This window comes from Crassostrea angulata, chromosome 4 (genome assembly GCF_025612915.1).
Source record: "Crassostrea angulata isolate pt1a10 chromosome 4, ASM2561291v2, whole genome shotgun sequence".
Lineage (NCBI taxonomy): Eukaryota > Metazoa > Mollusca > Bivalvia > Ostreida > Ostreidae > Magallana > Magallana angulata.
This window is the reverse complement of record NC_069114.1, coordinates 31,374,230-31,386,654: the sequence shown is the minus strand read 5'-3', so window position 1 is coordinate 31,386,654 and position 12,425 is coordinate 31,374,230. Positions and strand designations below refer to the sequence as shown.

General features: G+C 34.9%; 1 protein-coding gene across 1 annotated transcript; it reads right to left on the bottom strand.

The window, feature by feature from the left end:
• Positions 1-3,167: 3,167 nt before the first annotated feature.
• On the bottom strand, positions 3,168-6,329 carry LOC128181369 (uncharacterized). The gene is made up of 3 exons (XM_052849742.1): positions 5,759-6,329; positions 5,469-5,587; positions 3,168-5,354 (listed from the first exon to the last, which is right to left on the bottom strand). Exons 1-3 carry the CDS (start codon positions 6,216-6,218, stop codon positions 4,677-4,679), a joined length of 1,257 nt encoding a protein of 418 aa, XP_052705702.1. The 5' UTR covers positions 6,219-6,329; the 3' UTR covers positions 3,168-4,676.
• Positions 6,330-12,425: the final 6,096 nt, after the last annotated feature.

Genomic DNA, 12,425 nt, shown 5'->3' with positions numbered 1-12,425 from the left:
TTATAAGACTGATTGTAAGTGATTATAATCCCAATCCACCCTGCCGTAATGATTTTTATAAATCAAAAGTGAATAATCAGACTCTTTGTTTTAACAGTGTATTTCAACGATCAGTGTTTACATCTGTTAATACATAGGCCCAAACACAAATACAAGGGTGGAGAGAGAGAGAGAGAGAGAGAGAGAGAGAGAGAGAGAGAGAGAGAGAGAGAGAGAGAGAGAGAGAAGGAGATATTTCATACTGTTTTATAGTGTTCAGGAAATCAATATATAAGCAACATATGTCAATAAACGCATGTATACATGCATGCGTGTATCTTTATAATTATGTGAATAAATACTAATCAGTCCTCCTTTTAAAGCCATGTAGAATATCGTTGGTGCATTGCTAAATGTTGTGTGCATACAATCATGGAGATGGCGGCATTTCTTTGATGCCGGCAAAGCGACCCAGTGAACTCTAATGCGGTCGTACTGCAGGGGCGCTTCGGCGGCATGTCTTTGATGCCGGCGATGCGACGAGCGTCTGAATTAAGCAAACTGTTGACAGAAACGAACTGTATATTTGTACTAAAAAAGCTGTTATTATTTTTATTTATGATAAAAATAAAACGGAAAACAATAAAAACCACCATTTTAAAGATAAAATCGTTAAAGAAAACAAATTTAGGGAAGAAAAAATAATCGGCACTCGGGGACGGAACCCGGGTCGCCTGGGCGCAAGTCCAACACTCTAACGACTGAGCTACGCGGACTCTCGCTTCAGAACTTTTGAGCTCAAAATCTCAGGAATGCTTTGATCAATTTTAAAACGAATTTCGTATTCTGAAGTGTTTTAGGCGTCTCTATCGAATAAAAACATAAATAAAATTCAAGTTTAAAAAATTGAAAAATTAAAGTTTTTCATTTCCTTCCGGTGACGACCAGAAGTGACGGCGGACGTTCGGATATGCGAAGGGCACTGCGGCCGTTCACTCTCTACCATCTCTGAAAATTTGAAGGTTATATCCTAAACACTTTATGAGAAAAATCGTGAACAAGCAAAAACGTAAAATCTTTAATATCTCGGTACCGGAAGTGACGACCAAAAAAAGCTCGTGTAATTTTCTTACAAATTTTGTCATGAATAAGATTTGAAAGTTTCATTAAAATCGGCTGAAGCATTTTTGAGAAAACGTGACAGAAAAAAAAAACAATAAAAATAATAGTGAAAAAGAAACAAAGCAATAACAATAAGGTCTTCCGTTGGAAACGGAAGACCTTAATAATAAGAAACAGTACGAAAACAATAAGGTCTTCCATTGGAAACGGAAGACCTTAATAAGAAACAGTACGAAAACAATAAGGTCTTCCGTTGGAAACGGAAGACCTTAATAATAACTAGATACGATCTCGTTACGAGTAACGAGTAGGTCTTCCTTGTGATTTCTGTTTTGAATCATACCATGAATATTCGATACAATTTCAGAATACTTTTGATTTCCATTAGTGCGCTCTTCACATTGGAGGCGCGATTAGTAGGGTCGTATGGGACAAAATTTTGTCGTGATGGACGCCAACTATCAAGATTTACAATGCGCCGATCTAAAGCATATTCTGAAAACTAAAGGCATTCCCTTTTCGAACAAAAGAAAACAAGATTTAGTTGACTTATGTGAAAGCGCTGATGCTCTTAATTTGTCTGGAATCGACCAGAACGATAGCGAGAAAGAGGCTTCAATCGAGAGACGGACGGTTCGGGGGAAAACTTATCGACATCCATGTTACGACACTGGAATCGTCTGGAGTCGTAATCTAGCTACCATCCCAACCATTGATACGTTTGATGTGACATCTTTTCTCCAGAACTACTGCGGATGGTCTGAAGAACGCCTGCGGAGGAGAAAATCGGACAATGGCTACAAGATACATTGTTCCGGCCACATTCATGATGTCACAATGGCAATGTTAGGTACTTGTAAACTTCGTAAAGCATACCATTTTATAGTTTTATTGACATTGAAATATGAAATAATACCCATATATTCATAAATTTTGTTGTCAAAATCGATATAAGCAATATATGAATGTTACAACAGAAACATAATCTTGTTGACCAACAGTTTTCTACCCAGTAAACAGGGACTGGAAATTAATGTCATACCTTTATTGATTTATCAAACATGATTAGAGACAGTCATGCAACAAATTTTAAAAGCAATATATTTATTCAATTGTCAACAACAATGTCAACAAAAAGGAATTTAGAATATTTGAACAGAAAATAATTTATCACTTTTCAATTCAGATGAAGATGTGTTCTATGTTAAAGGCAAATGTGTGCCTGAAACAAGGCAGTCCAGTGATCCTTATATCCCATGGATTCTGGTTGAGAAATCAGGACACATATTTTCAGCTGAATGTACATGTGTTGCGTAAGTTTATTTTCTAGATTTTCACTTCCCTGTATATCTTATTGAAGCAAAGCTGGTCATACTATTTTATTATCATTTTTCATAACCACATTATTAATATTTAACAGAGGGGATGGATCATGTAAGCATGTTGTTGCCCTACTGTTTGGCATAATAGATCACATCACTTCAATGGAAGATCGAAGTTCAATTGGAGTTACTGATACTGCAGCATATTGGGATAAACCACGGAAAGTATGCAGGCCAGTGCCTGTTCATGACTTAGATATCAGGTGTGTTACCCTATTTTTATATGTTCTTTTTTTTGGATTGCCCAGTAATTGAATTAACTTATTTTATAAACATTGTCAATTCAACTGTTCTTTTCTGGCGCTGCTCGCATGTACATGTATTGTGCTTATATATTCTGTTTTAATTTTATGCCAGTCCTTTTATTCATTCGAAAACCAAGCAAATATTGCAGAATGAATTAAGAAACTGAATTGTTTAATATCCTTTAACTAAGAATTAATCTTTTGCAATTACAATGTGCGTTATTTAGAAATTTACTTATAATGCGTTATAATAATTCCATATAAATTACAGGACTGTCGTGAATATACCAGATAAACCACGACCATCTGAAGATTCTGGTTATTTGCTACTTAAGTCTTCAGATTTTGATATGGAGTCATTGGAAAAGAATATTGTTCAAGTCCTAAAGAAGAGCAAAACATTGGCAGTGGCTTTGTATACAATGTCAGACTTTGATGATGACAATGACATGTCCATGTGTATTGAGGACACGCCCAAAAATATTATTGATTTAGTGGCAATGCTTGGTCAAGAAAATGTGAAAGTAGACGATTGTTATGTTAAGAAAGTTAATGAATTTACCAAAGGACAGTCCATTAACCTTATGTGGCAGTACCAAAGAAAGGGAAGATTGACTGCTTCAAATTTTTTCAAAGCTTATCACTATAGAAGAGATAAAGCAGACAATTATATTGTGCGCAGTATTATGGGTCAATATAATTTTACTTCGAAGTCAGTTGAATATGGAAAAATTAATGAATCTGTTGCACGTGAGAAATATGTAGATTACATGACATGTTTTCATCCTTCATTTAAGTGTTCAGAGACTGGAATCTTTGTTTTTTAAAGATTTCCCCTTTCTTGCTGCATCCCCTGATGGTATTTCTGAATGCAAATGCTGTGGCAAAGGTCTTGTTGAAATCAAGTGTCCATATAGTTCACAAAATGAAACTTGTCAGGTTGCTATGTCAAAAAATTCATCATGTGCAATTGTCAATGGTAATTATGCATTGAAAAAGAGTATTTCCTCCTCCTATTATGTCCAAATGCTTGGCCAAATGGCAGTCTGCAAGTTATCTTACTGTGATTTTGTATTGTACACACAAAAAGATATTTATGTAGAAAGAGTTAATTTCTCACAAGCAGATTGGGAACTGTTATTTGAAAAACTCAAAAGTTTTTATGTGCAATATGTTTTACCAAAATTGGTCTAAGTACATGTATATACATCAGAAAACTTGAATAAGGTTAATGATTATGGTGTTTGCTTTATTGTGCTAATTCAAAAGTTGATGAATGTCAAAAACCATTGTATGGATTACACTGTACCATAATTTCACAATTTATTGTTCATCATAAGCAATATATAAAGTTCTTGAAATTAATGTATTTATCTCAATCATTTTTCATCATAACAAGTAAATAAAAAAAGGCATATGATTATTTGAAATATTGTGCAATCATGAATTAATGCACTAGCTTAAAACATTTTTAGAGCACTTAGTCCAATTGATACAATTATTTATGTTGCTGGAAAAGAAAACCGCCCATCAAATTAACGGTACACATGAACAACAGTAATTTTCCTTATTTAAATTTTTTTGACAAAGGTGGCATGAAGTTACAAAAAGCTGCTGCAACTCGTAGCATGGCTGATGACAAGTTTTTCATATTTAATGGGAGAATTCCTGCTAACATTTTGTAGGATTTGAGTCTTCTGATAGCCCGTTCGACATGGATGCGTAGAGAAGCAATCTTCCGAGTTTCAAGAATCTGTTTAGATGAGAGTACTCTCCCCTTCCCATTTCTTCTCTCATGCGTAAAAGGTGGCATATTTAAATATGCTCCTTTCAGGGTAAGAAGATCTTTTATTTGGAATCCTCTGTCTGCCATCACCTCATCCCCTGGGGAAATAAGGTCAAGAAATTTGCTGTCCACAGTAATTTTTCGGTCACTGACATTACCACTTCAGAATTTGGAAACAAATGTAAAAGCTCCATTGGGTTGGATAGCCACCAGAGCCTTAAGAGTGTTATGTGACTTGTAATTACTCCAAGTACTTGCCTGAGCTGAACAGTTTTTGGGTTTTTGAATGAACACTTCGGTGCAGTCAATTATTGATGTAGTATTAGGGTATTTTAGCTTAAAGGATAAAGGCATGTGTTTCAGAATTTTTTTTTTGGATGGCCACTTGATAACAGGATTTAAAATTTGTGCTAAGAAATTAATCCATGTGCCGAACAAGGTTGAGACATATCCAACGGACACATTGAATAAAACAGATAGAGTTGCATTGTCTAAACCGAGTCTTAATTTAAGCATAACCAATACGAACTCTTCCTTCATAGTTAGTTTTCTCTGTTTGCCAGGTTTTTGTTGATTCTTCTCTTGCCACTTCTTGGATCCTGACCTCCCAGCCCCTTTCCAAAATGAAACTTTGTTATAATATGGTGCCAAAAACTGAAGGAAGAATGTGAGAAAGCTGAGGGATGGCAGTCCAAGAAAGTGTTTGATGTTGTTATCATCTTGTATAATTTTTCCTATAAGATCATTCCTGAAGTCATTTTTCTGCATTTTCAGGGCTTGCAATGTCTGATTTTCCTCTCTCAGTTCCCTGTTTTCTTTTTCTAGCTCCGAACACCTAGCCTATTTGTTAAAAAAGTAAAAACAAATTGTTTATTGAACCTCATGTTCATAATTATCATTTTCAAAAAAAAAAAACCCATGTACATGTATAATATTTTGTCAGTGTCAACTCACCTCTAAGGATGTTATTCTTTCCAAAAGGTCATGTTTCCCACAATACTTCTTCTCTGGGTCACAGCAGATATAATGATGGTCATGCTGTATATTTTGACACTGAATATCACATCCAACCTCTAAAATAATTTGAAACATGCCGATAAAGAACTAGTATACTTGTATAAAATAGTAACATTATTGTATAATGTATATATACATGTATAATATATGCATATTTTACTGGTTAATTTTTATAATTTAATATATATACAAAATATAACCTATATACATGCAATTGTTAAACGAACCTGTTTTAATTCCGTTGTTATTGTTGACATCTGTTTGTGGAATGTCTAATTCTCCCACTACATACGGATAACATATCTGTGTTTTGTCGGTGGCTGGCTCACATTTGACGAGGTGAAAAGTTTTGATGGATGGCTGATCATGCTGTTTGACGTTTGTTGAAGACGACCTGCTTGAATTAGAATTCTTCGTTTTCCGTGGAGTTGATTTTTTATATTGATTATATGTAAACAAAGTTGGGTAAGGGTTTTGCGGTGTTGGAAAGGAGTCAACAAAGTGTTTGGAACAGACAACATAGTGTCTGTTGTCGCAAGAACTGTCTATTTTTAATCCCTCTCGCCTTATCAAACTTAGCCACTTTTTCAATTCGCTCTCTACCTTGGGTAACTGGTGGAAGAGTAAATTAGAGCTGCTTCGACTATCGGCAGTACAACCGACAGCAATACAATGTCGCGCAGGCATAACGTACACTTCAGTAGCGTCATTCGCAACAAGGAATGTTTGTCCCGAAAATCTCGCGAGATCTGTACGTTTTTTCACTCCGGTGATTGAAGAGCGCCATAAGGGACTTAACTCTCTGTTAGTGGAAATCGGAAGTATTATCCCCCCACACACTTTCAAATAATGTATACAAATCCCTTATTACGTAATAAATGGGTGTGGCAATGAGTTTTCAAGATGAATATTGCTACAATCAACAACTTTGTTTCTATAATGCATTACGAAATCTTAATTGTTTTTATGTAATTTGTAATAGACTTTACGAGTCTCTTGCCCCCCCCCCCCAAAAAAAGGGGCCAGCCCCTTTTTCTCGATTTCTTTGAACAGGTCTTAAGAATACTAACAATTTTTGTTCCTACACCCATCTAAAATTGTTGATCATTTTTGAGATACAAATGTTTGAATATTTTAGGGGCCAGACCTCTAGACCCTTAATGGGGACATAAATGCGTGTTTTGATAATAGGAATTGATTAAAATCATAAATTCAAACATTTTCTCTTCTACAAAGCTTAACAAAATATGTCTCCTTCTCTAGATATATTGTGTCAAATTTTAATACTTTGGTCCCTTAAAATCCCTAATTACGTAATAAATGGGCGTGGCAATGATTTTTTCTAATAGATATTGGTACGATCAACAACTTTGCTTCTATAATGCATTACAAAATCGTTATCGTTTTTAAGTTATTTGTAATAGAGGTAACGAGTGTCTTGGCCCCTGATTTAATGGGCCAGCCCCTGTTTCTTGATTTCTTTGAACAGGTCTTAAGAATCTAACATTTTTTGTTCTTACACCCATCTAAAATTGTTGATCATTTTTGAGATACAAATGTTTGAATATTTTAAGGGCCAGCCCTCTAGATCCTTAATGGGGACAGAAATTCGTGTTTTGATAATAGGAATCGATTTAAATCATTAATTAAAACATTTTCTTTTCTATGATGTCTAACAAAATATTTCTGCTTTTCTAGTTATATTGCGTCAAAGTTTCAGTACTTTGGCCCCTAAAAATCCCTTATTACGTAATAAATGGGCGTGGCAATGATTTGTTCTAATAGATATTGGTACGATCAACAACTTTGCTTCTATAATGCATTACAAAATCTTTATCGTTTTTAAGCTATTTGTAATAGAGTTTAAGAGTGCCTTGGCCCCTAAATAAAGGGGCCAGCCCCTTTTTCTTGATTTTGTTGGAAAGAACTTTTGATTCTCTACCTCTTTTGTGATATATGTCTTAACAAAATATCAACTGATAAAAAGATATAAATCAAAACGTGTGAAAATTTTGAATGAAAATTCCTACTCAATTTTCGTGCCCAGGCGAGCTTCAAGAAATGGCGCAATATGCATTAAACAACTACATGCTGCACAACTTCGAACTATCGTCTACCTATCCTGAAAATTTCATATTCATATCTCTTATGGTTTTCGAGTTTATAGCTGCACAAAATGGGTCGTCAAAAATTACAAAATGGCCGACAATTCGGTACCGGAAGTGACTACGAAAAAATTAAGAAAAGTATATGAAGTTTAGATCACGCCCTAACATCTGTGAAAAAATGGTTGAGATCGGTCGAATAGATTCTGAGAAATCTCGTGCACAAAATTTGGGAAAAAAAATAATAATAATAAACTAGATACGATCTCGTTACGAGTAACGAGTAGGTCTTCCGTTCAATTTTTAAACGATACGATTAAAATATAAATGAAATTTCAAATTTCCCCCTCAACCACTCCCTTTCAGATAATGCATACGATTGTCAATATCCCTTGAAATGCTTAACAAAGAGTTTTGCTTTTTCACATACAGCACATTTAAGGTTTAAGATTTTAGTCCCCTAAAATCCCTAATTACGTTATTAATTGGTTTAGAAATTCGTTTTACAAAGTGCTATTGTTACGACCAACAACTTTGTTTCTATAATGCATTACAAAATCTTTATCGTTTTTAAGTTATTTGTAATAGACTTTACGAGTATCTTGGCCCCTAATTTAAGGGGCCAGTCCTATTTTATTGAGTTCATTTGAACGGTCTCACGAATACTAACATTTTTTGTTCTTACAGTTATCTAGAATTGTTGTTCATTGTTTAGATACAAATGATTGAATATTTTAGGGGCCAGCCCTCTAGATCCTTAATGGGGACAGACTTTGGTGTTTTGATTAATGGAATCGATTAAAATCATCAATGCAAGCATTTTCTCTTCAACAATGCTTAACAAAATATGTCTATTTTTCTAGATAAATTGTGTCAAAGTTTTAGTACTTTGGCCCCTAAAAATCCCTAATTACGTAATAAATGGGCGTAGTAACGATCTTGCCTGATAGATATTGTTACGGTCAACAACTTTGCTTCTGTAATGCATTACAAAATCTTTATCGTTTTGAAGTTATTTGTAATAGAGTTTATGAGTGTCTTGGCCCCTAATTTAAGGGGCCAGCCCCTATTATTTGATTTTGTTGAAAAGGACTTTTGATTATCTACCACTTTTGTTATATATGTTTTAACAAAATATCAACTCATAAAAAGATACAGATCAAAACGTATGAAAAATTTGATTCGAAATTCGTACCCAATTTTTGAGCCTAGGCGAGCTCATAGAAATGGCGCCACTGGCGCTAAAAAACTACATTGTGCACAACTTTAACCTTTGGTCTACCTATCCTGAAAATTTCATATTCCTATCTCTGATAGTCTCTGAGTTTATGTCTGCACAAAATGGGTCGTAAAAACTGACAAAATCGGCCGTAAATCGGAACCGGAAGTGACGATTTCAAAATTTAAAAAAACTTCTAGAATTATGACTACTGGCAATCATCTGTGAAAAAATGGTGGAAATCGGCCGAATAGTTTTCGAGATATCGCGTGCACAAAAGTTTGGGGAAAAAATAATAATAATAAGAAACAGTACGAAAACTATAAGGTCTTCCGTTAGAAACAGAAGACCTTAATAATAATAATAATAAGAAGAAGAAACAGTACGAAAACAATAAGGTCTTCCGTTGGAAACGGAAGACCTTAATAATAAGAAACAGTACGAAAACAATAAGGTCTTCCGCTGGAAACGGAAGACCTTAATAAGAAACAGTACGAAAACAATAAGGTCTTCCGCTGGAAACGGAAGACCTTAATAAGAAAGAGTACGAATTCACGCGTTTTACGTTTTCTCGCATAGTTTTAGAGTGTAGCTTTTAATATATCATTAACATAATGATAAACGCAATGCGCAGACCTGAAAAAGGGTCCTGGGAATAATATTGCAAAAAATAAGGGGTCTGGAGGGGCCAAAGATAAAAACAGCCCTTAATTTGTAACTTTTTTACTATTTATCCGATTTTCAAAATTTTTTCGGTTTATTGTTCAGATCGAAAAGTACAATTTAAAAACCATGCTCCGAGGGGCTATTTTTTGACACCATAAAGGGGTTTGAGGGGCCTAAAAATGACTATTATAACTTGAAAACTAAAATAATTCTCGAAAGAATGATCTCTCTTTGAAGAATGAATGTTCGAAAAATTCAGAGTGTCCTTGACCCTTTACCTTTGACCTTGACCTTTGACCCCCCCTAACCGAGTTGTGCTTTTTTTTTCCCAAGAACTTTCTCTCTTTGAAGAATGAATGTTCGAAAATTCAGAGTGACCTTGACAATTTACCTTTGACCTTTGACCTTGACCTTTGACCCCCCCCCGAGTTGTGCCCCCCCTTTTAGAGCCGTCCATAGTGACATGCATTGATCTTCCTAACAGACTATGAAAAATAACACAAGTGTTGTTTTAATTTTTATTCTTAATATAACCTTGACCTATGACCTTTGACCTTGATTTTTTTATCTGAAGCCCTCGTACACAATATACCAAAAAAAAATTAAAAAAAAACGCCCCAAGAAAATCGTCCAATGTTTGATAGCATTTATTTACAATGTAATTTAGAAGTAACCGTAACACCTCCTCCCCCCCCCACCCTTTTCCCCCCCATTTTTCAGTCATCAGTCATTCAGTTTTCTAAACTCGTTTTGTCTTGAACATCAACTTCATGTCCTAATTAAATAGTGTACCAAAGACCAGACCATCGCGTTCATTTTTTGCGGAGTTATAATTTTTTTTTGGCTTTTGGGTTTCAGTTGCCTTGCTTGACTTGTACTGTAGAAAAAAATTCTAACTCCAAAACTTTACACTCAACCCAAATAGAAACTGGTGTAAATGTACATCGCACCTCATTCTTATTGTCTGCTAAATATAGAGCGGAATGAACAATTTATAAGGAAATCCTGAAATCAAACGGCACTTAGTGATTGTACGGGGAATCCAAATGTACACAATGCATGGGATGTAAGTATTCGTATGATAATTCTGGTGCATGTATAATTTTTGTATTCCATTAAATCTAGACCACAGAGAGCGTATGAATGACTTCTGATTGTTAGAGTTGTAAAAATTTAAGTCATCGACTTTCTACTGAACAAATTTACATGTTACGTATTTTGTCATTTCTTCCTTCATCAAGAATAGATCAATCCCGTTTAATTCAAACATTAGAAAATTCTCGTAAACGACGTGACAACAACTCTAGAGGCTGAAATAAATGAGCAGAATGCATTATCCATTGTTATTTGGACTTCCCCGTGTAGGTGTAAACTGAACCCGCGATTTCTACTTTCGGTTTGCCTTCCGATCGCATCTTTTAAATCTGACATTTCCCCCAATGTTCAAGCGATTACTAACCTTATTCAGACCTAGTCTTTCCATTTATGTCCATCAACTTGGCATTTACACACCCTACCGTGCATAAATTAAATGTTTTTGATGGCACTCTCTGCGGACGCAAAGGTGCGTTCCAATCCCACCGCAGACAAAACTTCTCTAACTTCTTAAACACCATACACATAAAGACTTCTGTAGAAGATGGTCCAATATTTAGTGTCACTAGATACGATCTCGTTACGAGTAACGAGTAGGTCTTCCTTGCGATTTCTGTTTTTAATCATACCATGAATAATCGATATAATTTTAGAATTACCCCCCCCCCCCCACACACACACACACACTTTCAGATAATGTATACAAATCCATAATTACATACTAAATGGGTGTTGCAATGAGTTTTGCAGATAGATATTGCTACAATTAACAACTTTGCTTTTATAATGCATTACGAAATCTTAATCGTTTTTATGTAATTTGTAATAGACTTTACGAGTCTCTTGCCCCCCCCCCCCCCCAAAAAAAAAAGGGGCCAGCCCCTTTTTCTTGTTTTCTTTGAAAAGGTCTTAAGAATACTAGCAATTTTTGTTCTTGCACCCGTTTAAAATTGTTGATCATTTTTTAGATACAAATGTTTGAATATTTTAGGGGCCAGCCCTCTCGATCCTTAATGGGGACGGAAATTCGTGTTTTGATAATAGGAATCGATTTAAATCATAAATTCAAACATTTTCTCTTCTATGATGTCTAACAAAATATTTCTACTTTTCTAGTTATATTGCGTCAAAGTTTAAGTACTTTGGCCCCTAAAAATCCCTAATTACGTAATAAATGGGCGCGGCAATGATTTTTTCTAATAGATATTGGTACGATCAACAACTTTGCTTCTATAATGCATTACAAAATCTTTATCATTTTTAAGTTATTTGTAATAGAGTTTAAGAGTGCATTGGCCCCTAAATAAAGAGGCCAGCCCCTTTTTCTTGATTTTGTTGGAAAGAACTTTAGATTATCTACCACTTTGGTTCTATATGTTATAACAAAATATCAACTGATAAAAAGATATAAATCAAAACGTGTGAAAATTTTGAATGAAAATTCGTACCCAATTTTCGTGCCCAGGCGAGCTCCAAGAAATGGTGCAACAGGCATTAAACAACTACATGCTGCACAACTTCAAACTATCGTCTACCTATCCTGAAAATTTCATATTCATATCTCTTATGGTTTTCGAGTTTATAGCTGCACAAAATGGGTCGTCAAAAATTACAAAATGGCCGACAATTCGGTACCGGAAGTGACTACGAAAAAATTAAGAAAAATGTATCAAGTTTAGATCACGCCCTAACATCTGTGAAAAAATGGTTGAGATCGGCCGAATAGATTCCGAGAAATCTCGTGCACAAAATTTGGAAAAAAATAATAATAACTAGATACGATCTCGTTACGAGTAACGAGTAGGTCTT

Bases quoted from the DNA above. Each gene is read 5' to 3' on its own strand.
- LOC128181369 (XM_052849742.1), bottom strand. From the start codon at position 6,218: ATGCCTGCGCGACATTGTATTGCTGTCGGTTGTACTGCCGATAGTCGA. The intron at 5,588-5,758 runs GTTCGTTTAACA...AAATTATTTTAG, and splicing joins TAACAACGGAATTAAAACAG to AGGTTGGATGTGATATTCAG. The intron at 5,355-5,468 runs GTGAGTTGACAC...TTTAACAAATAG, and splicing joins AAAGAATAACATCCTTAGAG to GCTAGGTGTTCGGAGCTAGA.